Source organism: Saccostrea cucullata, unplaced genomic scaffold (assembly GCF_032062105.1).
Source record: "Saccostrea cucullata isolate Sc308-1 unplaced genomic scaffold, CSIRO_AGI_Scuc_v1 ctg3233, whole genome shotgun sequence".
NCBI classification, from domain to species: Eukaryota; Metazoa; Mollusca; class Bivalvia; order Ostreida; family Ostreidae; genus Saccostrea; species Saccostrea cuccullata.
The window spans coordinates 81763-105642 of record NW_026929916.1 but is presented as its reverse complement, the minus strand read 5'-3'; the positions used below and the strand labels follow the sequence as shown (position 1 = coordinate 105642).

The following is a 23880-nucleotide window of genomic DNA, read 5'->3' as shown; positions in this document are numbered from 1 at the left end:
TAGCAGAAGATTTTTAAAGAAGTTTCCTATATTTTTCTGTGTAAAACTATTGTCGGCCATTTTGGCACCGCCCTACCCACAGGGGTCATAATTTGAAAAAAACTAGAATCTACACTACCTGGGGATGCTTCCATATAAAAATAATGAAATATGGCTTTGTCATTCTTGAGAAGAATATTTTTTAAAGAATTTTCCTATATAGTTCTATGTAAAACTTTGGTCGGCCATTTTGGCCCCGCCCTACCCCTGGGGGTCATGATATGAACAAACTTAAATCTACACTACCTGAGGATGCTTCCACATAAGTTTCAGCTTTTCTGGCACAGTGGTTCTTTAGAAGAAGATTTTTAAAACATGCAACCAATTTTTTATTAATTCCCAATTATCTCCCCTTGAATAATGATTCGGCCCTTCATTTGAACAAACTTGAATCCCCTTTACCCAAGGATGCTTTGTGGAAAGTTTAATCGCAATTGGCCCAGCGGTTCTTGAGAAGAAGTCGAAAATGTGAAAAGTTTACAGACAGACAGACAGACGGACAGACAGCTAGACAGACAGGCGCCGGACAAAATGTGATCAGAAAAGCTCACTTGAACCTTCGGCTCAGGTGAGCTAAAAATGTGTGGGGGAGTTTCTGTGCACACAAATTATCTAGCATGTAAATGAGGGTTTTCATTTATTAAAAAATATAAACTGTACCTCAGTTTGTTGTTTTTAATCGCGATTCTACGAAAACATTTGTGTCCTTTTTTCAGTGTTTTTCGCATTTATAGCTGGGTACGAGATTTACCGCTTTTGGCAGATGATACTGCTGATTCAGTAATAAATATGCAAAGAACGTGGGCGCTTTTGATGGGCATTCGGCAGGAATCTGGGCGTACTTGAAAAGTGAAAATTTTATCGACATGTCACATGAAATTTTAACATTTTTTTTATTTATCGGGTTCCTGTGCAACAGGAAGGATAATATTTTTCCCGAAATTTAGCTTTGAGCTAAAAAATAACTTGAAAATTGGCCAGTTCAGACATTTGGTACAAAATGGAACATTTTTAAATAATTTAAAAAAAAAATTCTATCTTTGGGTCTTCTCTCCACGATTTTGAAACGTTATTCGTGTGTATTTAAATTTAAAGAAACGAATACACTTTTTTAAAAAATGGAGAGAAGACCCAGAGACCACGAAAAATTAACTTTTCCCAAAAAATCCAAATGTGTGAATGTGGTGCTTCTTTGTCCTTTTAAAATTATCGGTATATGTGTAGCGGTGATAGCTCAGTAAGTTGGGTTACCTGTTCACTGCACTCGAAGCGAAAAGTTTTTGGTTCGAGTCTGGCATGGGGCGTTAATTTTTTTTTTTCATGCAAACAACCATTTATTTTGTCAGTTTCATTTTATGTAATTATGTATTAAAATGTTGAATTAGATAAATTTTGGTTCAGTTTGGTTCTCGAGCGAAATCAATTCAGAATCTAATCTTCTATTCTATAATGTACATGTATGATGCATCTATGCATTAAATATTTTAGGTGTTTATTTTTTGTGGAACATTAATATGTTACAGTACCCCAGGAAAAATGGACATAAATGTTACAATTTCACACGGTCTATCAAACTAAATGGAAAAAAAACCTATGGACGTGCTTGAAGAATCTGACCAGCTATGTTCAGCCAACCAAATCATGGACATTTAAACCATAAATGTTTCGTACAAATGATTCCTGCAGATTACTCGCCAAATGCGCCCATCTTCTTTGTTAAAGTTGAATTTTTTTAAACCTAGAAATGTGCCTGAGAAGTGTGAAGAATTTCTGTGCGCCGACAAAAGAGAAATCGCGGGGAAAAAATGGGACCGTCGGGAGCTGGGAAGACTAGATTTACCGCGTGCACGTTTGTTAAGTTTTTTTCGATTGTCGTGTTTTTATGTACGTTTGTACTGCAAAGATGATCGTTGGTTTTGCATTTATATATGTTTGTTACGAACGGGTTCGTTGGTTTTGCGTTTATGTATATTTGTTCTGTGAAAAGGTCTGTTGATTATGCCTTGTATATCATTTGTTAAGTTTTTATGGTTATTGAAATAAAATAATTGTTTGTTTTCTTATTATTGTAATTTTTGCCCTTTCCGCTGCCCATAACAAAGGTCTAGAACTAGGTCATGCGCATGTAAATGAAAAAAGACAAGACAAAAAAGAAATTCGACGTACATTAACCATACGTTTAGTTAGAATATTCTCAAATTTTCTGTCGCCTTCGAAAACTTACTATATTCTTATATCAAAAATGATTTAAGTTAAAATCAGTCTTGTTTCGTTTTAAAGCCTAAACAATCGATCATGGCGCATGACAGATTGACACAGTTGCACACACCTGGAAACCCTTGACTAAATTTAAGCATGTAATTTATGCATATATAGATTAAATTACTGTACACTAAACTATTTGTTGCGTAAATAAATTACATACAAATACTTACATGTGACTGCACACAGTAGAAGTATGACATTCCAGCCCCCTTCCACTTTGCAGAATACTGAATAGCTTCTTTAAGGGTCTGAAAGTCTCGTCACGTGACTCGCGAGATTTTACGATAATTTTCACTTCCGGGCAGCTCTCAGAGTTGTGTACATATTGATTTAAGCATGTTTCTGAGAAAAAGTTAAGAAGTTTTACAAAGCAGAAGGGTTCTCCGACTTACGATGGGTGAATTGTGTGCCATAAAAGCTTGGGTGCGAGTGTCAACGAGGAAAATTTCGATCAAAGTACAGGTAAACAAGTCAGATAATGTCATCTGTTTCGTGTTTATTAATTTTGAGCGAAACAGAAGTGTTTTATGTCATACCCGAATGAAAAAGTTTCCCAATCATCTATTCAATTAATCTGTTAACAGATTTTTTTTTAAATCAGAGGACGATAATGTTATTATCAGCTGATTGTACTTGTAGAGGAGGAGTTTTGTCAGTGTCCGATGGGTACCAGCATCATATACTGTGGCTGCATCACTTTTGTTTGGGTAAATAATTTATTAAAAATACGTTTTTTCAGTTTTACCTGTTGTATATCAGTGGATCGAGAATTGAATATTTGTGGACATTTATTTTCCAAGGACTAGATGTTTACATATTTTGCTAGTTCTCTGTATTCAACATTTAACAGCTGTTTAACAAAATTCATATCACTACAATAACAATTTTTACAAAACCAAATTTCTTAATTAAAAAGCATGTGTTCCCTGAACATGGTGTGGGCAATTGGTTTAATTTCTGTCTGTTCAATTCATTCCTTGATCTTAGTTACATATAATTACATTAAAACTTATTCTATAGCAGAAGTACAAGAGAACATGGTTGAGGAACACAGCTAAAAGATGCAGTTGCTTAAAGCAGTGTCTAAGACGTTGATCAACATTCTTCAAAATGCAAATCAAATACAGGTATGAAATTGATGCAACAAAATAAGTTCTAGGGCCACAGGCTTTTGGATCGCTTAAAAAAATTTGTGTGTGTAAAAAAAAAAATAAAGGTACTGAACTCTTACACTGGGTACCTAATTTCGCTAATAAAATATTTTTTATTCTAATGCTCTAAAATTCTACTTTCTATTTAAATCTATTCATAGATAAACATTCTTTAATTCTACCAAAGCTCATTCCGAAATTCCGTATATTTATTGAGATATTCTGAAATCAATTGCAAAAATGACCTACTTTCTGTTACTCGACATTAGCTTGGGCCCCTGGTCATTCACATGTAAACAGACGGTGTTTGAAGTGCGGCGAAGAGTTGCATAGTATTTGCAAAATCTTTCAACAATTTAAAGTTGATTTCTTACGCAAGATTGTAACGTTAAGTCCGTAATAATATTCCTTTCGGGAAAAAATTATTTGAAAACGTCTACATCAACAACTACCGCCATGTTGATTATGAAAGTAAATGAAGCCATGGTAGAACGAATTTTTCCCGGAATGCATTATATACCTTTCGATTTTCAAATCAATTAGACTGCTAAAATGTTGTTTGTGACTTAGTTACACCATATGATCAAATTAAAGAAAAAACTTGTAAAGCTCGAATGGAAATGAGCAAATATTCATTGAGTTTAGAATTAATTCCGGGGAAAATTTGTCCCGTCGTTTCCGCTTTACAATTAGTGAGGGCCCAAGCTGATGTCGAGTAAAAAAAATAAGGTCAATTTGGGAATTGATTTCAGAATATCTCGAGAAGTATAAGGAATTACGGAATGAACTTTGGTAGTAATGGAGATTGTTTATATTTGAATAGATATGGATAGAAAGTAAAATTATAAAGCATTCGATTTAAAAGAATTTTATTGGCGAAAGTAGGTACCCCATGAAAAGAGTTCCATACCTTTATTTTTTTTTCAACACCTCAATTTTTTTTCTAAGCAATCTAAAGGCCTGTGTCTAGGGCATATGACGATTTTCACCTTAGTTTGGACTTTCAGTAGGGCGTGGCATTCTCTGGGGGGGTAATGGGTTCGTTCGCCAGAGTTCATTAGCACAGAATCCTTTCGCCTGAAATATTTTTCGCCCAATATCTTGTTCGCCCTATATGAGGTTCGCCTAATGCTTATATATACTTTTATATATATGAATTAAAAATTAACATACAAGTTTATCATTTTTTTCTATTTATTTCCCTTACGAACTTGAATTTTTTTTCTCAAATTCTGATACGATCGAAGAGCAATAAATTAATTACATAACTAAGTGTTTGCACTATAGTTAATTAGATGATTAATATTGATGTGAATTAGGGGGATACATCCGTATTATTTCTCTGATTTGTGCTATGTTTTGTTTTGAAAACAATTGAAGGACTGAGCTGTTTATAGGTGTGACCGATGACCATGCACATGTATAACGTCTGACGGACACAGTGACGGTCTGTTTTATTTTGAATGTACAAAAATTAGGAAAGAAATTTATAAGATTTTATTCTACATTAAATTATGTTGAACGGACCCTGTGTGAACAAGTTTTAGGGCGAGCGGAATCTGGGCGATCAAGAAATCGGGCAAACAAATATGGAACCTTCTTTGGGCTACATAATGGGTATACAATTAGGTAACGTCAAGAATATGCCATGTCTTACTGAAAGTCCACACTAAGGTGGTGAGTTCTATACATGGATAGAATGACAAAATGGTCTGTTGTTGTCCATTGATGCTTTACCCTCAACCCCCACGGTTTTAGACATTTACCCATAATTCATCTGTACTGTCATCTCACCTCACTAGTATTAAAATTGGGTGAAACAGCCAGATTAAATGTATAATTTCATATTACGTATGATATATGGAATTTTTTTTTAAAATAACAAATATAATAGTCAACATTGGCCATTAGGCCATCCTTAAAAAATTGTTTGTTTGGAATTGCCGCCTGAAGGGTTTCAGGTACAGGAGGGAGGGAGGGAAATTATTTTTTTTTTAATTGAAGATAAATTTTAAATTTTTGATAAAAATCTCAGTAAACAGTAAATATATTTTCTGACTTTAAAAAAAAGTATCTACCATCAACAAAAAGACTTATTTTACATAGATCTGACAATATTTCAGTTTTTTGTATGGTGTATGTGATACATGTAATGGGCAAAAAAATTGATTAAATAAAAAAAAAAATCTTCCTACTTTTGGTCAATAAATTTTTTTCAGGAGGGGGCATTTCCATGAGGCGGGAGGCAATTCCAAGCAAACTATAATTTTATTTTGGCCTTATTTAAAATATTCTTATTTGAAGTACTCCAACCCACTTTTTATCAAGGTTGGTTGGTATGTAATTCTTTTGGCATTACAGTATTGAACGAATTGATAAGTGTTATATTAAAAAATCACAAACATTACGAAAAAATTATACCTTCGCTTTAAAACATCTATGGAAATTAGGGGGAGGGGATAAAAAATTGAAGTGCTGAAAAAAATTATTCTAATGGGTAGGGATGATGTTGACAGGTCTGTCGGAGTACATCAAACAATTTTTTTATCGTTATCCTCGGTAGGGGCACTCTAAATATGAAGATATAACAAATGCACAATTTTTATACCAGAAATTTTAAATGAAAACATTTTGTCCGTGTGTTTAAAAAGTACAATTTTTATTCTGATTTTCTTCTAAAATGATAGACGAAATTTAATGAAGAGGATTCTGATTTGTGTCAAATAAATAGATATTTGCCAGATTTTCACCAGCAACTCATTATTTCTCAGGCACCTAATTATTATCAGGTGTGCATACAACTGTGCAAAATGACCTAAATTCAAATGACATGTAACAGAAGCTTGCTTAATTACAGGTTATTGTCTGCACATCTTGCATTGGATGTTTTGATCGAGAACTTATCGAGCATGAAGACCCGCCATGTACCTATCCTGTCATGACATTATTAAAGGTAAGTAGCCCTATCAGCAAAGGATCGAACAAAGCAAAACCTTCATCTTCAGAAGATGTACATTTAATAATAATTGGTAATTTATTTGAATTCCTGTAGAATTTTATGTTACATACCATGAAAACAAAAAAATATAATTTGTATATATTAAATCAAAATCGATTTTATTTCAGTACTCTGTGACAGTGGGAAGATGTTATTTAAAACATGACATGGCTCTATATTACTGCATCAGATATCGATATGATGGAAAACAGTCAAGCATCATTTGGAATTGGAGCTACGTAAATCTCAGCCTTCACAATAAGCCTGCTTACATAACCAAGAAAGCACAGTGACCAGTTGTACCTATGATGTCGGATGAGATCCTGAGAATACTTTCAGTGCACTCTTCGCTACCTGCAAAGAAATGAAAATTTTAAATGACTTGTATCAATCCTTTTGTATTTCACCTAGCTTGTACTTTTAGTACTCATTATCCTTTAATTCAAACAAAATTTCATCAGTATCAACTTGTATATGAAAAATGTTGAAACAGTTTGTTTGTCCCAAAGGAAATTCTCCTACAATTTATAATGAATTATCAGTGTAGTGAGCGGTTGATTGGTGTCTGTTCCATCAGCAAAGTACCAGGTATTTGTAGCAGAATGGTGCAAACTGCAAAATGAAACACTTTTCAAGAGAACCTGGAAAAACATCAGGTGTAAGTGATCAACTACATGTGTACAAGAAAAAAGTGAATACTTTCTTGAATTTTAGCATTAACAATGATGCAGTAAAACTTGGTTATAGAAAAGTCACTGAGGCTTATGAAATTACTTTGCTAAATTCATAATTTGTTATAACCTTTAAAAGATTTTTATGCCCCGCCATGAATATGGCCGGGGCATATAGTGTTTGTCATGTCCGTCTTCCGTCCTTCTGTCCTTCCGTCACAATTTGCGTTTAGCTCTGTTCAGAGCTAAGTTTCAAAGAAACTATCCAAGATATTTTCATCAAACTTCATATGCTGATAGATATTGATGAGAGCTATTGTTCCTCTAGGGATGAACACTACCAGACTTGCTTCGGATGCTGGATCTGACCTACATTTTCCAGATGAGTGACCAGGTTAAAGTTTTTGGAGCAGGTCCATTCCTAAGGAACTATAAGCCCTACTTGGACCAAACTTGCATGGATGATGCATCTAGGGATGGACACTACCAGGCTTGCTTCGGATGCTGGATCTGATCTATATTTTCCAGACGAGTGACAAAATTAAAGTTTTTGGAGCAGGTCCATTCCCAAGGAACTATAAACCCTACTTGGACCAAACTTGCATGGATGATGCATCTAGGGATGGACACTACCAGACTTGCTTCGGATGCTGGATCTGACCTATATTTTCATTCCCAAGTAACTATAAGCCCTACCTGAAACAAACTTGCATGGATGATGCATCTAGGGATGGACACTACCAGACTTGCTTCGGATGCTGGATCTGACCTATATTTTCCAAACAAGCAATTCAGCTGCATCACTATTCAGGATATTCATATCAAATTTTATATACATACAAATTTTCATGTTGCTTTACTAATATATCCTCGGCGGGGCATTCATGTCCTATGGACATATTTCTAGTTTAAATTTATATAGCATGAGATACAAAATAACTTAGATATATATGTGAATACGCAATGCATGTATCTGTGTTCTACTAAATGAATTTTACTGTATAAATTTAATATGCCTGTGTACATCCTTTATAAAGAAAACTAAATACACATGTAATTGTAACTACCAAATATACAAATTAAACCATGACTTCCTTAAATTTGTTCTGAAGTGTATTTATAGTGTATTAAAATAAGCATGCAATATTGGTCTTGTTATACTGAAGAATTTTTAAGAAAAGGTTATTCATTGAAACAAATGTGCAAACATACAGCACAGTTAGCAATTTTTATGCAGAACTTAAATGTCGAATGCATTTCGGTCGTTGGAATGAATGTAAGGCACACAGAGGAGAAAAGTACTTGTTCACAAATGTTATTTACAGATTTATTTTTATTAAGAAAGTATATATATGACAAATTGAACTAGCATTTAAGGTATATAGTCCCTTGATTTGCCATGTTATGTGAGCTTTTGTGAACTTGATACTGAACTAGTAAGATTTAAATATTGAAGTAAAGAAAAGTGCAGCCCAAAAATTTACTCTGTACCTGATTTAAAATGAATTCCATCATCAATTACTTGGAAGTTTTTATATAAGAAAACTAAGAGATAAACCCCATTAACAGATAATGGTACATGGATGACACATTCAGTCGAAGCATTGTCCTTTTCTAGTACCTTCTGGAGCCCTGTAACAGGAATTGAAAATATATAGAATAGAAAAAATGTTCTATTGTTGAATGATGAATATCCTATGGTCCCAGTAACGGCCTGTTAGTAGACACAGTTAAATTGTTGTACTACGTGTACAACAAATGAGAAAATTTTCAATATCTAATCAAAGGCAGATCCAGGACAAACGCGACAGGCATGTGCCCCCTACCCCTTTGAATTTTTTGAATGAAAGGGATAACGCCAGGCGTTGGAATTTCCTCAATTTTATGAGGGCTTTGCCCTTGCATTCCCGCCAAGCCTTTTCCCTTCCATGCAGCCACCAAATCCCTTTACCTACTACTGCACCCCCAACCCCCGTTATGAAATTCCTAGTTCCCCTGCTGCTAATTCCTATATTTTGTGGGAAAAAATGCCTTCTCATAATTTAAGAGCATTTTGGAAGGGTTAATGAAGATTTGCAGTTACATTTAATATTGAAAATATACATGCCTGTGTACATGCAAGAATTAATGATTGACATTCTTATTTCTGGATCAACAGGATAGAGTACATACATGTAATCAGCTCATCTACTTTATATCTACTGTAATGGTATATGCATAATTTTATTAATAAAATAAATAACGAATTTTATTTCAATCAGGATCATGTTTAAATGTAGTTATCAACCCTTTTCCTCGTGATCGATGCATTTTGATACATGTATAAAATTATGTACATGTATTTTCCATTTGTTTTTAATGACTTTGCACACTATATCCCAATCCCAACCTGATTCTATTGTCCCGTGAGCTAAATCAATGGAATAAAGTAATGGAACCAATCTTTTGGAAACTTTTTAGTTTGAAAACACGCTATTTCAGCTTAAAAACTATTTTAATTTTCCTGTTATGCTTTAAAATAATCGCTAATCGTGCCCCATTCCGGATAGCTTGTATGTACGTCACTTTTTAAAACAAAAAAGCAATTAATGGCTGTTTACCTGTTTAACTCAATCCACTTTCCCCTCTTCTTTTCAATAATCGGGCAACAAACGACATGACAGACTTTCCAAGTCCGCTGCGAGGCTTAAAACCTAATGCGAAGCGGTAATCCATAGTCTCCAAGAACGCTGAGCTGCCCGGAAGTTATAAAACGAAAGTGAAAGTAAACGAGACTTTCCGGACAAACACCACCAAATGTTTTCCCATAGACTTCCATACAAACTTTAGCACCTCTCACTGATACATATATTGAATTTCGGGAAAATGGTCTTTTTGTCGTGAAAGTTCGAGATATTGGAAAACAAAAAATGCCAGAAAAAATATACCGTGCCGTTGCACTTTTACTTTCAATTTCCATTTGTTTACAACTAGGTGCGTTTGACACCAAATGAAAATCTCTAACCAAAGTGCATCCCTCCCTTCAAATTTTTACCTGTAACTCCTATATACCTCAAAGAAACCCAAGTCTTGATATCAGATTTTTATCAACTTTATTTCACTTGTCAAATACATAACAAGTCTTTTCTCTTATTGACCAATCACGCGCCAGCTAGCATTTTCTCCTCCGCACAACCTTGGGTGTCCAAAATGTCTGCGCCCATGTATTTGTTTATGTAGGGGTTTTTCCTATAGAGTAAAAGAAACATTTATAAAAAGTGGTCAATTTAGTAAATTTAGAACACATATCCATTGCTTATCTCACCTCTTGAATATTGGGACTGACAGTCTTAGCTTAAGTACACCATTGGCTGTTACATTTCACACCCCAGTCAATCAGACCCACATCTGTGAAACAGAAAAAAATGTCTATAAATTGAAGCATTTCTCTATTTTTCTTTCAAACTTTTAAAATAAAATGATTAATTTCGCTTATGTTTTGCTTGTTTTTCTTATTATCTCTAATAATTTCTGAAGGTAGATCATGTTAATCATTCAGGGTAGCAGGTACCCGTTATTAATGAAAAATGAAGAAAATCAGCAGGTTTTTGTAAGAAAAAGCTGGGTTATGGAAAGAGTGAAAACTAATGTAGATAAAATAATCAGTGGAAAGAAAGAGAATTATATCTAGTTCAAATGTACATAAGATTTAAAAAAAATCTATCAGCAGTGGGTTGCTGGCATCAGAGAATCAAATACATCCCCATTGAAAATTTTGTAATTTTGAAGGGGGGTGACCTACATTTTAGCCAATTTTCATGATCATTTCATGTAATTGATGTCAAATATGTATATTCTCATAAAAGGCAAATATATTTATTAGCATATTATTTCTTATCAATGACATAATTAATAAATTGATTAAATGCCAAGGGCAGATAAATCATATTGTCTGACTGAATACAGTGCTCAATTGTAAGCAAAGTGCTTAAATAACTGCAGTTCTGAGGAAATTTATCTTCTAATAATCTATAAAAAGTTCTTAATAACTTAAATATTAAGAGATTAACTAGATTTTCTAAGAAAACCATACCTTGAAACTCTTAATGAAAGCAAAAGGATCATCCCGAGAGTGTCCATGTTTTGTTCATTTTAAGAGGGTAGGGTTCATTAATCTCTTCCTTCTTGATAATGCATTGCTAAAATACATTTTATTTTATTAAAACATACTGATAAATGCATATAGCAGCTTCTATCTTAATTTTTTATTATTTACACCATCTTTTGAATTTCTTTTAAGCATTTGTGATGTAATACCTTTAAAAAAATCATGTTAAATAGAATTTACTCAGATAATTATTTTTAAAAACATCAAAGAAATTGGGAAAAAATAACTGCAGATAAGCATGACTCTTGTTTTTCAAATAAACCAAATTTAAACAAAATTCCTTCATTTTTCAGCATGATTAAAGCACAAAATTACCCCCCCCCCTTTCAGCAGAATATCAAGATTGGATATGGCAAGGAGGAGGGATATTCAGACACCTTTTTCATAATTTTTTCAGTTATAATTTTGCATATTTATTGCATTTTCAATGTATTTTCAGCAAGAATATATTGTACTGTAATTTAAATTAAATTTCCTACTAGTAATCTCTAAGTTTCACCAATAGTATAACTCTTATTTCAAGCCAGCACTGATTACATGACTGAAACTGGCTTTTCTGCTGGATTATGCCCCTTATGTAAAAACAAAGTACCCTAATTAGCTAACAGCAGTCAAATTTTGTTATAAATTATTCAATCAACTCTGATTAACACAAATTTGAAAGAGGATTACTCAATCTGTTCCAATGTCTACACTCATAAAATACATGGATTTAAATGAATTTCTCAAACTGCGAGGGGGATATTCATATGTTTTGTGTATTGATGATGCCCATAAATATTGATATTGCATTATTTACAATATTCACAGTAAATTTCGGTATAAATATTTATTTAAAATTATTTACATGTTCATTTATTGAAAATATGAGAGCTAGGGCACAAATTTTGGCATTTTTTCACTATGTGCAGTCCCCATTGTGAGCCCCAATTTACCCAGACCCTCTAATTTTTAAACAAATAGTCAAAACTAACTAAAATATAATCCCAATGCCGAAAAAATAGGAACTGATTGATTTTTTGGCTGTAATCAATTTTTATCCATGAAATCATACCTTTTCTATAGGACAAACACCACCAAATGTTTTCCCATAGACTTCCATACAAACTTTAGCACCTCTCACTGATACATATATTGAATTTCGGGAAAATGGTCTTTTTGTCGTGAAAGTTCGAGATATTGGAAAACAAAAAATGCCAGAAAAAATATACCGTGCCGTTGCACTTTTACTTTCAATTTCCATTTGTTTACAACTAGGTGCGTTTGACACCAAATGAAAATCTCTAACCAAAGTGCATCCCTCCCTTCAAATTTTTACCTGTAACTCCTATATACCTCAAAGAAACCCAAGTCTTGATATCAGATTTTTATCAACTTTATTTCACTTGTCAAATACATAACAAGTCTTTTCTCTTATTGACCAATCACGCGCCAGCTAGCATTTTCTCCTCCGCACAACCTTGGGTGTCCAAAATGTCTGCGCCCATGTATTTGTTTATGTAGGGGTTTTTCCTTCCGACCCTTATGTTTATGGCCTTAGGTTAGCACTGGTTCTCTGCCCTTGATTCCAGTCGCTGCCGCTAGGAATTTTGGTTTTTTAGGGCGCTTGCGCCCGTTAACCAATGCCAGGGTACCAGTCTAGGCCTTAGGTATGTAAATATATGGAGAAACATACGTGCACTAATTTAATTAAGAATTACGGACTTGCATACTCTAGCAAGCATGTGGTTATCTTTTATTAGAATGAATAAACAATAATTATCTTTAAAGATAAAGAACAGATTAGAAAGTAAGGCTAACTATTTTTGTTGAATGATCGTATTTAAAGTGGCAATATCACGCATCTCTTCAAAAACAGACTTGTTAAAATTTTCCTGTAGGATTTGGAATTTTTTTCATACTCATAAATGTATACACTTTTAGAAAATTACAAATTTCATAAGTAAATAATTCTGATTATTTCATTAAAATTAATAATTATTTATGGCCCATAAATATATATACATCGCAACGTGTTCGAGGTTCCACATTCCATGCTATTCACGCATGCGTATAGTTTTTATAAACAAAACAGCATGGTAAGAGAGGGAAGCCCGGTAGGCCTGCTACATTGACAAAGTCAACAAAAACGAAAAACAAAACCAAAAATAGGGCTTAATTGAAATTAAAAAGCAACTTTCCTGACAAAAATTTAGTTGGGAGATGAATATATAATCATTGGATGAACGAGAAACGGGATCTCCGCGACATTCACGTGGGGCTCGCTAAGGTTCTACCCGACAGATTTGTTGATACATGCTATCATTCCTCGTATCTCCATGGCTTTCAAAGAAAAAAAAATCAGTGTAAACTAAACGTAAAAATGCACTTATGAAATATAAAAATTATTGCCATCTGAAGTGCAAATTGTATTGGAACTGCAGAAAGATATTTTGTTTGACATTTTGCCGCGATGACGTATGATTTGGTGGATTTTCCTTTCCTGCACCCCAATACACAAAACGTCAACATTTGTACTTAATCATGTTAAATTTGTCTGAATGCAGACTAATATGTTAACTATTATTAATTTACCGGAAAGTTAAGATATTTTGATTCTCAGAATTGCTTTTACTTAATATTCCATTATAATTGTAAACCTTACATTGTATGCACGTGCCATTTTAGAATTCACGTGGTACAAATAAACAGAACTAAGTTGTACGACCCTTGATTTTCCGGCAGATTTTAATTACGTTAATTTTACATGAGGAGAGAATATTTATTTTTCTCTAATGCTAACTTCAACTTTTTACCTTATTCCTGAATGATATATTGGGTAAATTTGAATGAAAAAGCACACGATTTGCAGCCGTATTGCCGCTTTAACAGGGCAATTTCGGTGATACGTAGTACTGTACCGAACGATGACCTACTATGAGAAATATGACAGCTCCAATAACTTTGATGGACAATTATATTTAGAGTAAAGGGAGGGGGATAACTTATATTTCTTTCCCGATTGCCTGGTGCTCGTTCATACTTTTTGTTACATTAATGTGAAATAAGGGTGAAGGAGTACTGTATTAATCTGCGTAAGCGGGTTTTGTAAATTTTTTCTGCAATAGCTGCGACCGTTAATTCCAGTAATAACAAACAAAGAAAGACATTTTATTGTTTATATTTATATTTGTTTAAACAATAATTTAAAGTAGGATTATAAAGATTAATTATTGTATTAATGATGCGAACGTCTTTGTACGTTTCATTGATGGAACAGCCACTGATCAAGAAATTTGTACAGGCGACATGCCTTATGTAGTTCATGCAGTGATTAACGCAATGGGTTTTCTTAAGAAATAAAGGAGAAAATATTCAGTGGATGTAAAAAAAAAGTTTGATAAACAAAACATTGAGAATAAATAAATTATGTCTAGTAATTTCTGCATATTTTTCTTTTAATTAAACAAAAAAAAAATTCCTCAAGCGATATCTTTTCAAAACCCCTGGTAATGCATATTGTTTTTTTTGTGTTTTTGTTGTTTTTTTTTTGTTTTTTTTGTTTGTTTGTTTGTTTTTTTTTTTTGTTTTTTTTTTGTTGTCTATGAACATCTAATGACACTATACTCTTAAATTAAGAATATCTTGAAAAATTATCAGTAGGTAAGGTTCGTTGTGAATGTCATGAAATAGAGATGCATAGTGTAAAATTGTTGAATGGAATTTCAAACACATAAAACGCATGTTTAGATAAATCTCAGATAAATTATAATAATTTTGTATTTACAAATCCTTTACATTACTTTTCGTTTGCTGATTTGTAATTCATAAGTTTAAAAGAGCTCTCAACTCTAATGAAAATGATTTCTTTTACTTTCAAATCTTTTATATATTAAATTTGTAGGTACATGTACTTCATTTTCAACAAGGATACTAGTACCCAGGTTCCACGGAAGCATTTAATTCCGATCTTTATGTTAGGAGTCTTCAGAATTTCTTTGAATATTATAATAGATATATCCACCTTGGGCAGCATAGTGAAGTAATGTACAACCTTTTTCGTCACGTTGGTGGAAAATAGCTGTTTTATTCGTATCTTAAACTCTTGATTTATTGACATACTTAAACCCAATGTCTACTCCATTTAGACACTGAATCTTTAACAGATTAAATAATTCTGCATTTTCGATGGTATAGTCGACTAAGAGATATTTCTCAATGTCACCTGGAAAAAAAATAAAGTACATAAATTTGTACTTTTATTTATTTAACCGAATTATCTGTTTGGCATACAAGCTTATGGATCAAAGTTAGGCTGCTTAATAAACATGAAACTAGAGAAACTTTGAGAACTGACCTCACAAAATAATACTTTCTGTCTCCCAAATCGCCTCCCATATCATTATTATGTCCATGTTTCACATTTAAAGACCCAAAATAAGTGTAATATCAAAAAGTAAAAAAAAATGGGAGGTGCACAATGTAAAGAAGAATTACTGAAAGTATCATTGAATGTTATTAAGTAATATAAGAAGTGTTTGTGGATAAGAGATGCATATTATTCCTCCAAATTATAGAATTACACTCCTATTATACCTATGAATGAAATTTAATAAAACTTTCACATATTTTTTGTTACGAGGGTCATTCAAAAAAGTTCGTAGACTTTTGTCCTGACCAGACTTGGGGTAATGCATATTGTAATGGTAATGCATTGCAATTAATGCATTATAAGAAATCAAAGTAAAGCTAGTGATGTGTAATTACAAAAAAAATTGCAACACATGTAATGGTAATGTAATGCATTACTTCATAAAATCCAGTGTAATGCTGGCATTACAAAGCATTATTTTGTATGTACGTAGTTTAAGAAATTAAAATGGACATAAATAATATGACAACGAGGAGCATTTTTTACGAACTTTTTGCCATTTCTTTTACTTTCTGATCGGACATATATTTCAGGTTTTCCATATCAAAACGTTATACTACTATTTCTATAATTTAAGATAATGAGGGACGGTATTTATGAAGGGTTGAGCAAACAAGATTCGATATCGAAGCGACATCGTCGATATCGACACATCAGGGAAAGTTTTATAAAAGATAGTTTTCAAGTAACGCAAAGTTGAAAACAAAATACTAGTATTATAGATTGACACCATAATTCTTTAAACAATCCTGATTCGATATAGACACGATATCGTGGATATTGACAGTAAAAAAAACTTTTTAAAACAGAAAGTATTGTAATAAACACTTAAGAATATAGAAATATTATAGTAAACTATAGAAAAGTAATGTGTCGATATCGTAACTACATCGTGTCATGGACATAACTCAGGGAAGGGCTCCACTGCCCTCATCAAGGTTAATACCCGAAATTGGAGTACATGTATATGTCGAACGATTTTTTCAGGAATTTGTGCCTAGTGGTTCAATTGTCTGAGTAAAGATTGGTTGGGACCATTATTACTCAGGTAAGTGATATGGCCCATGGATTTCTTGTTTATCCATAGTCACTGTCTGGTGTAGAAGTTCACCAAACCAAAAAGAGTTATGTGCAAGACACAATGTAGTTAATTAAATTGGAACCTATCTTGCTCGTCAGAGGTTTTCTTTTCTTATTAAGGGGGTGGGGATCAGTTGATTTTTTTTCTGACCCCACCCCCCCCCATCCCATGTGGATAAACGATTATCTATCTCTCAATGGAACTACGTCAGAACAAAATGTTCTTTATGGCCTTGAATTCTTGGACCAATCAATATTCTATGTATTATCAAATTAAATAAATTTTATATTTAATTAAATGACAAGATTATGTGATATGTAGTTCATGTGGAGAAGTAATTTTGTCAAATCAATATTGCCTGAACGTATTCACCTGACCTAGAATAAGGTCTCTTCTCGGGAATTAAATATGGACACTGGCATTTACCAGAGAATGAAAGAAGCTATAAAATATTTAAAGAAGATGGGTGAACAAGGCGGGCAGAATGCTTTTCTTTTATAAAAATATAAGATGATATTCGTGGGAATCGAACCCTAGCAATAAAAATCCTACGTTTCACACTGCTTTGAGACTAACACGCTGACCACTATGCTACATGGCTCATGAATATATCGTACATTTTAATCATGTTTGTGATATGATCCTTGACTTAATGGACTTACACTTTATAACCAGTTGTGCACCTCATCCCAAAGGAGCCACTGACCCTGGGGCCACATATTTCAAAATTTTGCAAATTCTATCATAAAATGGTTGATTAATACCAAAGAGCAGATTTCAAAGCATTAATTTATTTTCAGACTATGTACCCCCCAACCCCACCCCCGACCCAGGAAGGGGGGGGGGGGCATAAAAAATAACCATTTTGCTAGATGCACATTTCTTCATCATAAATATATATACTTGAATCATTGGCATAAAACCAGGAGCAAAGAAAAATTTTCAAACAGTTAATATATTTTCACTTTTTAATAGTAGAGCCCCGTCCTTACACCAGAACCCATACCCTGGGGCCATAAAATTAACACTTTTGGAAGAGGCACTCTTGCTCATCATAACTATGAACTAAGTTAGTTTATTAAATACCCAGAAGCAGAGAAGAAGATTTTCAAAGAATAAATGCATTTTCACTGTATTACCAATTGAGTCCAGCCCTAACACCAGAACCCCTGACCCTGGGGTCATAAAATTCACAATTTTGGAAGATGCACTCTTGCTCATCATATCTATGCGCTTGGTTTGTTTATTTAACACCCAGAAGCAGAGAAGAAGATTTTTAAAGAAATCATGCATTTTCACTATATAATCTATATAGCCCCGCCCTTGCACTAGAATCCCTGACCCTGGGGCCATGAATTTCACAATTTTGGTAGAAGACTCAATGCTCATTACATGCATGCCAACAGTACAGTTTGCCTGCTTGATGTCCAGGAGTAAAGAAGAAGATTTTTAAAGGTTTTTATAATTTTAGCGGTTTTGGCCCCACCCCTCAGGCCCATCGGATGCGGGGACCATAAAATTCACAATTTTTGTTCCCCTTTACCCATAAATGCTGTATACCAAATTTGGTTGAAATTAGATCAGTGATTTCAGAGAAGAAGCTGGAAATGTTCAAATGTTAACACACGACGCACGACACACGAAACATGACGACGGACAAAAACGGATAGCAATAGGTCACCTGAGTTACTCAGGTGACCTAAAATTGGAGGGATGATTCGAAGACCCACTCATAATGAAAACTTTCGTTTAAGTATGAGAAAATGATCGATTTGTTCTTTTTAGCGTGTGTATGCTTTTTCGTAGGCAAATATTTTTAGTCTTGGTGAGATTTTTGTAAATTGTAGGGATTTTACATAAAGTATACTTTAATATAAGATGAAATATCAAATAAAACTTGAATATAACTGAAAATAATTTTTTCACTTCTTATCTGTCGCATATAAGCACTTCGTCCGCCTTATCCACCCATATTCTTTTTGTTATGATTAAAATACAAAAGACGGTTATGTTTTGTTTGATTTTTTATAGTAAATATCCTGTTCTTTCGTCTCCAAAGAAAATACAACCGCATCATCTCAGGTCTCAAACTTCGCATCTCTCTCCTGGCTGCTTAATATACTATCAGTGTTTCAATAAATTATTAAATAAATGGAGATAGCGAAAAGTATTCAATTCAAAATGCCATAAATAAAACAATACAAAATAGGAGCACAGGAAAGACTGGCCTCCAAAACAGAGGTGGGATCAGGTGCCATAGAGCAGAGATCATCCCCTGCTGACCGGTCATACCCGCCGTGTGCTCCTTGTCATGATCGGAAAATATCGGCAAAAATCAGTCAACGATTCAGTGTATAAATAATAGTCTAACGATAAGCAGAAAACCGCCAGTCAGCATTTAACTCAATTATCATTTAAATTTGCTGACAGTGCCTTTACATCGACCATAGAACCTTCCATATGTTGACTTTAAACGAGAATGTTTGTGTTCTTGTTTCACTGTTTCATTAACTTGTTTTTCAATAATTTACTTCGTTTGAGACTTTTTCATACGTAAAGCATGCTCTTGCGAATCGAATCAACTGAGAGATTTTATTTTATTTATAAAAAATTATCATCAATGACGACAAGACACAGTTAAAGTGTTCTCTTTGAGAATTCAAGTATATTTTGACAAATGTTCAAATGAACGTGATTCTTTGGCGTATAGCATTAAACCAATAAAAATTCTTTATCATGTACTGGGTATGCCATGAGGTTAATCAGCGTTTTTTTTTTTTACTTTACAGTTGCTCAAGGGTCGATATGCTTATCTGTGAATTTTAAACATCTACAGGCTGATCTATGAATAGACAAAATAAAAGGACTGTTTTTTAAGATAAAGAGATTTCTCAGAAAAGCATTTCGGTCTAGCGCGTGCTCCACAGACAATACGTTTTCTGTGAGGTCATTATATATCTCACATATAGACCCTGCATTTTGTTATTAATCTATATATTAATGTATAGATCGAACGTGGTGTATTAGTGTTGCCTGCTAAAGAAAATAAGAATATGTGCGGAGCGGGGAGGGGATGGAGGCGATCATTTCGGGAAGGGCTTGCGGGATTATAGAGAATTCGAGTGATACTCATAAAATTTTATTACGAAATCTTAAAAGCTTCTTGATATACCATAAAAGTTAAACATGCACACAATTTATGAATTAAAGACCTCAAACTTTGATCTCAAAATAAATGTGGGTCATTCTAAGGCCATAAGAAGTTATATCATACATGTATAACTTCATTTCAATGACTGTAAAGCTTTTTTAGATTTTTTGGAATTTTTTAAACGGAATGAATATATGAATTTTGTCCTTGACGTTGACCTTTTGACCTCATAATCGATGGATGCCTTCCAAAGGACATATGGGTAGCTTTGTAAAATTTTATTGCAAAACTTTAAGGCTTCTTGAGAAGTGCAGAAACAAAAATGTCACAGGCAGATAGAAATACAACCAGTCGGACAGAAGGACGGACGGGAATTAATATCATCCACTTTGTGAATCTGAGGGACAAGAAACAAAATTTTAAGGTTATATCTTCTATCAGATTAATGTTAGACCTAAATTGGTTTAAATGTTTATCTAATATATATCTACCTTTGCAGCAAAACCTTCACTAACAAGACACAGAAGTAACAGAACCACCACCATATGCACTTTTTTTATGTTTCTGAAAAATAAAATAGTATCTACGTTCAATGGATTGAACTACACGCGTATACAAGAGCTTATTTTCTCTTGGTTTCAAGACGAGAGAGAGAGAGAGAGAGAGAGAGAGAGAGAGAGAGAGAGAGAGAGGGAGAGCAATAATCATTGAGCATTGCAGGAGTCATTGCAACGGATCACTAATGTAGGACCTTTTTTTGCCAAACAAAATATTGGCAATCATTTTACAGACATAATTTGACTTCTCCGAATAATTAAATTCTGATTTTCAGGTCTACATCCAACATGGCGAATTCGAATTAAAGAGTGTGTTAGATCAATCTTATTACATTCATTGTTCAATTTTTAAATCTTTGAATATAATATATGACAGTATATGCATTATATATAATTCATGATATTACAACCGCATTCTGTTGTCTATAACAACGTATATGCAAAGCATATTTAATTTTGTGACCCTTAACTTTTTGTCGAGTAAACAATCATATGCACACAATACAATTCACCAATGTGTATATAAAAAAAGGATTGTTTTTAACTTAAAGCAAAACACTTTTATTCCTCCCCAGTCGGTGTTTCTTTTACGTCATTTTAAAGTTCCAGTTAAATATGTTTAAAAAGATAATTAGAAAGAACTTACATTTTAGTTTGATTTTCAGACATTTCGTACAGCACAGAATATGACAAGAAACAGTTGGAGCTAAATCATACGTCACTGACTTTAAGGAATTCGGTATGAATGTGAACAAGGAGAGTATTTAAGATAACAAATATTCCATTTTTTTTTGGTTGTTTTGTAATGTACTTTAAATTCAAGCTTATTCTGGATTTTATTATGCCGGGCTTACCTTACACAACGAAGTCGAGTGAGGTTATCCGGGGTCGTTAAACCCAAACATGGTATTATATACAACAAATACGTGTACCAATACAATTAAAATGTAAATGGAAAATCTGTATAACCAACTTTATTGTGAAAAATGAAAATATTATACAAAATAGATCCAAAACTAAATTGATAAAAATGTTCCCACAGAGTCAGTGATAAAAACCCTTATGCGCCTCATATTCAGAACTATTCCATAAAAGGTACAAATTCGGGGAAAGACATATGAGGTGCTGAAAGGAAAATAAAAAGAAATTTCAAAAAAGAAGATGAATGCAACAAAATACAATTCATTTGTCGACACATATTTTTACTTATAAGTTATTTAATTAAAAAAATTGTATCAACGCACCATTAAAGACACCTTAATTGTTGAATTTAAGAATCAAATACAAATAAGAAGGTATCTGAAAATTCCCTTGGCCTCTAACATGTATAAGTGAATGTCAAGGAAAAGAAATATAATGTTTGTAGGCATGTAACCGAGATATATCCAATAATGTTTCTGATGGAAGAAATAGACAATTTGAGGTCCGTTAGGTCAAAAAAAAATTTTGATTTTATTTCCGAACAAAATTCTATAAGGCATTATATAAATATGCCTTTAACATTGCCGTTTAATTGATCATTTTTGATTTACCTAAGACATTTTTAAATTTTAACAAAAGACAAAATTTTTCATTACCATGAATCAAAGCAATATCTTTTTCTGATAACATGTTTGTATGAAAACTATTCAGCATTTTTTCCATCAGTTACACGTCAAGAATTGGTATATTGAGTACAGATATAGTATGAATATTATTTTTCTTTTAAGTAAATGTTTTTGAAATGTTGGGAATGGAGAGTATGAGTGCAATGTTAAGAAAAAACACTTGATTAGGATACAAATAGATTGGCCACATGACAAAAGGTCCTTATGGCTTTCTTTGTAGAACAGAGAAAAAACGTCACAAAGATGTGACGTTGATTTTGTCTGAAAGCGTTCTTAGTGAAAGCGCGGATTTTTTCCCCATCAAAACATGTTTCATTTATCAATCATGAAACGCACCTGTGTAAACAGAATAATGTTTATATGCTTTGTGAAATTAATTTTATATAATATTTACTTATTTTTTTTTCAATCTTTATTAAATCCGAATATTTATATTCCGCGCCGGTTTCTTCAGAATTATACGGACGACAACTCTTTCCTTGACAACACTTACTGAAGAAGAAAATAATGCTTCAACAATTTAATCATTTCCTGTAATGGATGAGTTTGAGGTATTGGCATGTCTCTTTAAGTATTAAATAATTTCAAGATTTGTCACTTGCTATAGATTTATAAATTATGATATACATGTAGCCTAGACATCGCTCTGAACATGTTGATCCGCCCGTCTGCATCTGTTTACGTTTGGAGTCATTGACAACACTACGACTGACGAGCTATAACTTCATAACATCTTACTAAATTGACCATAAAATACTATTCAGAACCTGGTTGTTTTTTCAATTCTGTATCGAAGATTTCAACACTATTGCATGAAATACACAATTAAATAAAATCTCACGTTTGTCAAACGCCTATAGCATTTTATATTCTGTTCGTTAGTAAACAAAGAGAGATAATCCATCTACACGAATAGGGAAAAAATGAGGCCTCACAAGGGGAAATGATTTTAGCATGAAAAATACGAAAACAAACGTAAATGCCAAAATATATAATATTATCAGTTCATCAATGTTATTTGAAATAAACATGAGAACTGGAATTTCAGAATTTACTAAGAAATTAAATATTTTGTGTGAAAAATGTATATCAAAAATATATTAAAATTGATAACAAATTAAAAAAAAAATTCAATACTGAAATTAGAATATTTTTATCTTTTTATGAAGATCTGTAACAATGTACATGCATGAAATTTGTTAATTAAAAATATTTGATGATAAGTAAAGAAAATAATTTTAAGGCAAAAATAAAAGTTTGATAAACTAATGAAAAAATAAAAATAAAATAATTTGTTTCACAGAATTAGAATTTGTAAACTGCTTAATATTGCGTTTGATATCATCTAGTAAGATTCTAAAACTGATTATCTTTTCTAAATGTTGAATTTTCATAATGTTACCTATCTCTATAGTCGTTTTACGCCACTTTTTTGGGTTTTAATAAAAAGAAATTAATTGATTTCATTAAATTATTTTATTTTAATTATGTTTCAGGAACTTGATAATCTCTTCAGTGATCATTTTGGCATTCACACAGATGGTCGTAACAGAGAGCTACAAGACGACAAATGTACAGAAAGTACCGATGATGAAGATGAAGTAGATGTCGACGAAATGGTGAACTTAAGGGTCTCACATTTTGTGCAAGATCGCAACGACGGCAGTATGGATGCTAGAGAACAAGAAAATACTGAGCAAGCAATCGGAAACACGGATGAAGATTCAGAGAATTTGAAATGTAACTGTGTGAATAACTGTTTCGAAAACTTTAATTCAGCAGAAATCAGGGACCATATTTAC

At 33.0% G+C, this 23880-nt stretch overlaps 1 protein-coding gene and 1 long non-coding RNA gene across 6 annotated transcripts; one reads left to right on the top strand and one right to left on the bottom strand.

Moving 5' to 3' along the window:
• Positions 1 to 2648: 2648 nt before the first annotated feature.
• Positions 2649 to 7264, top strand: LOC134282463 (uncharacterized). Of its 3 annotated transcripts, none has more exons than XR_009995294.1 (5): positions 2655 to 2766; positions 2906 to 3011; positions 3328 to 3431; positions 6313 to 6408; positions 6582 to 7264. XR_009995294.1 is itself a non-coding variant. In XM_062764872.1 (4 exons), the coding sequence occupies exons 2-4, from the start codon at positions 3366 to 3368 to the stop codon at positions 6744 to 6746; spliced, it is 327 nt and encodes a 108-aa protein (XP_062620856.1). In that variant the 5' UTR covers positions 2649 to 2766; positions 3325 to 3365; the 3' UTR covers positions 6747 to 7264. The 3 variants fall into 3 exon arrangements, 1 of the variants encoding a protein (XP_062620856.1); XR_009995293.1 differs by having other exon boundaries at positions 3325 to 3431; XM_062764872.1 differs by lacking the exon at positions 2906 to 3011 and having other exon boundaries at positions 2649 to 2766; positions 3325 to 3431.
• Positions 7265 to 8203: 939 nt separating this feature from the next.
• On the bottom strand, positions 8204 to 12780 carry LOC134282466 (uncharacterized). 3 transcript variants are annotated; one of them, XR_009995295.1, is made up of 4 exons: positions 12326 to 12780; positions 11197 to 11302; positions 9725 to 10511; positions 8204 to 8756 (listed from the first exon to the last, which is right to left on the bottom strand). It is a non-coding gene; the product is annotated as an uncharacterized LOC134282466 (long non-coding RNA). The 3 variants fall into 3 exon arrangements; XR_009995296.1 differs by having other exon boundaries at positions 12590 to 12780; XR_009995297.1 differs by having other exon boundaries at positions 12607 to 12780.
• Between the last annotated feature and the right edge of the window lie 11100 nt (positions 12781 to 23880).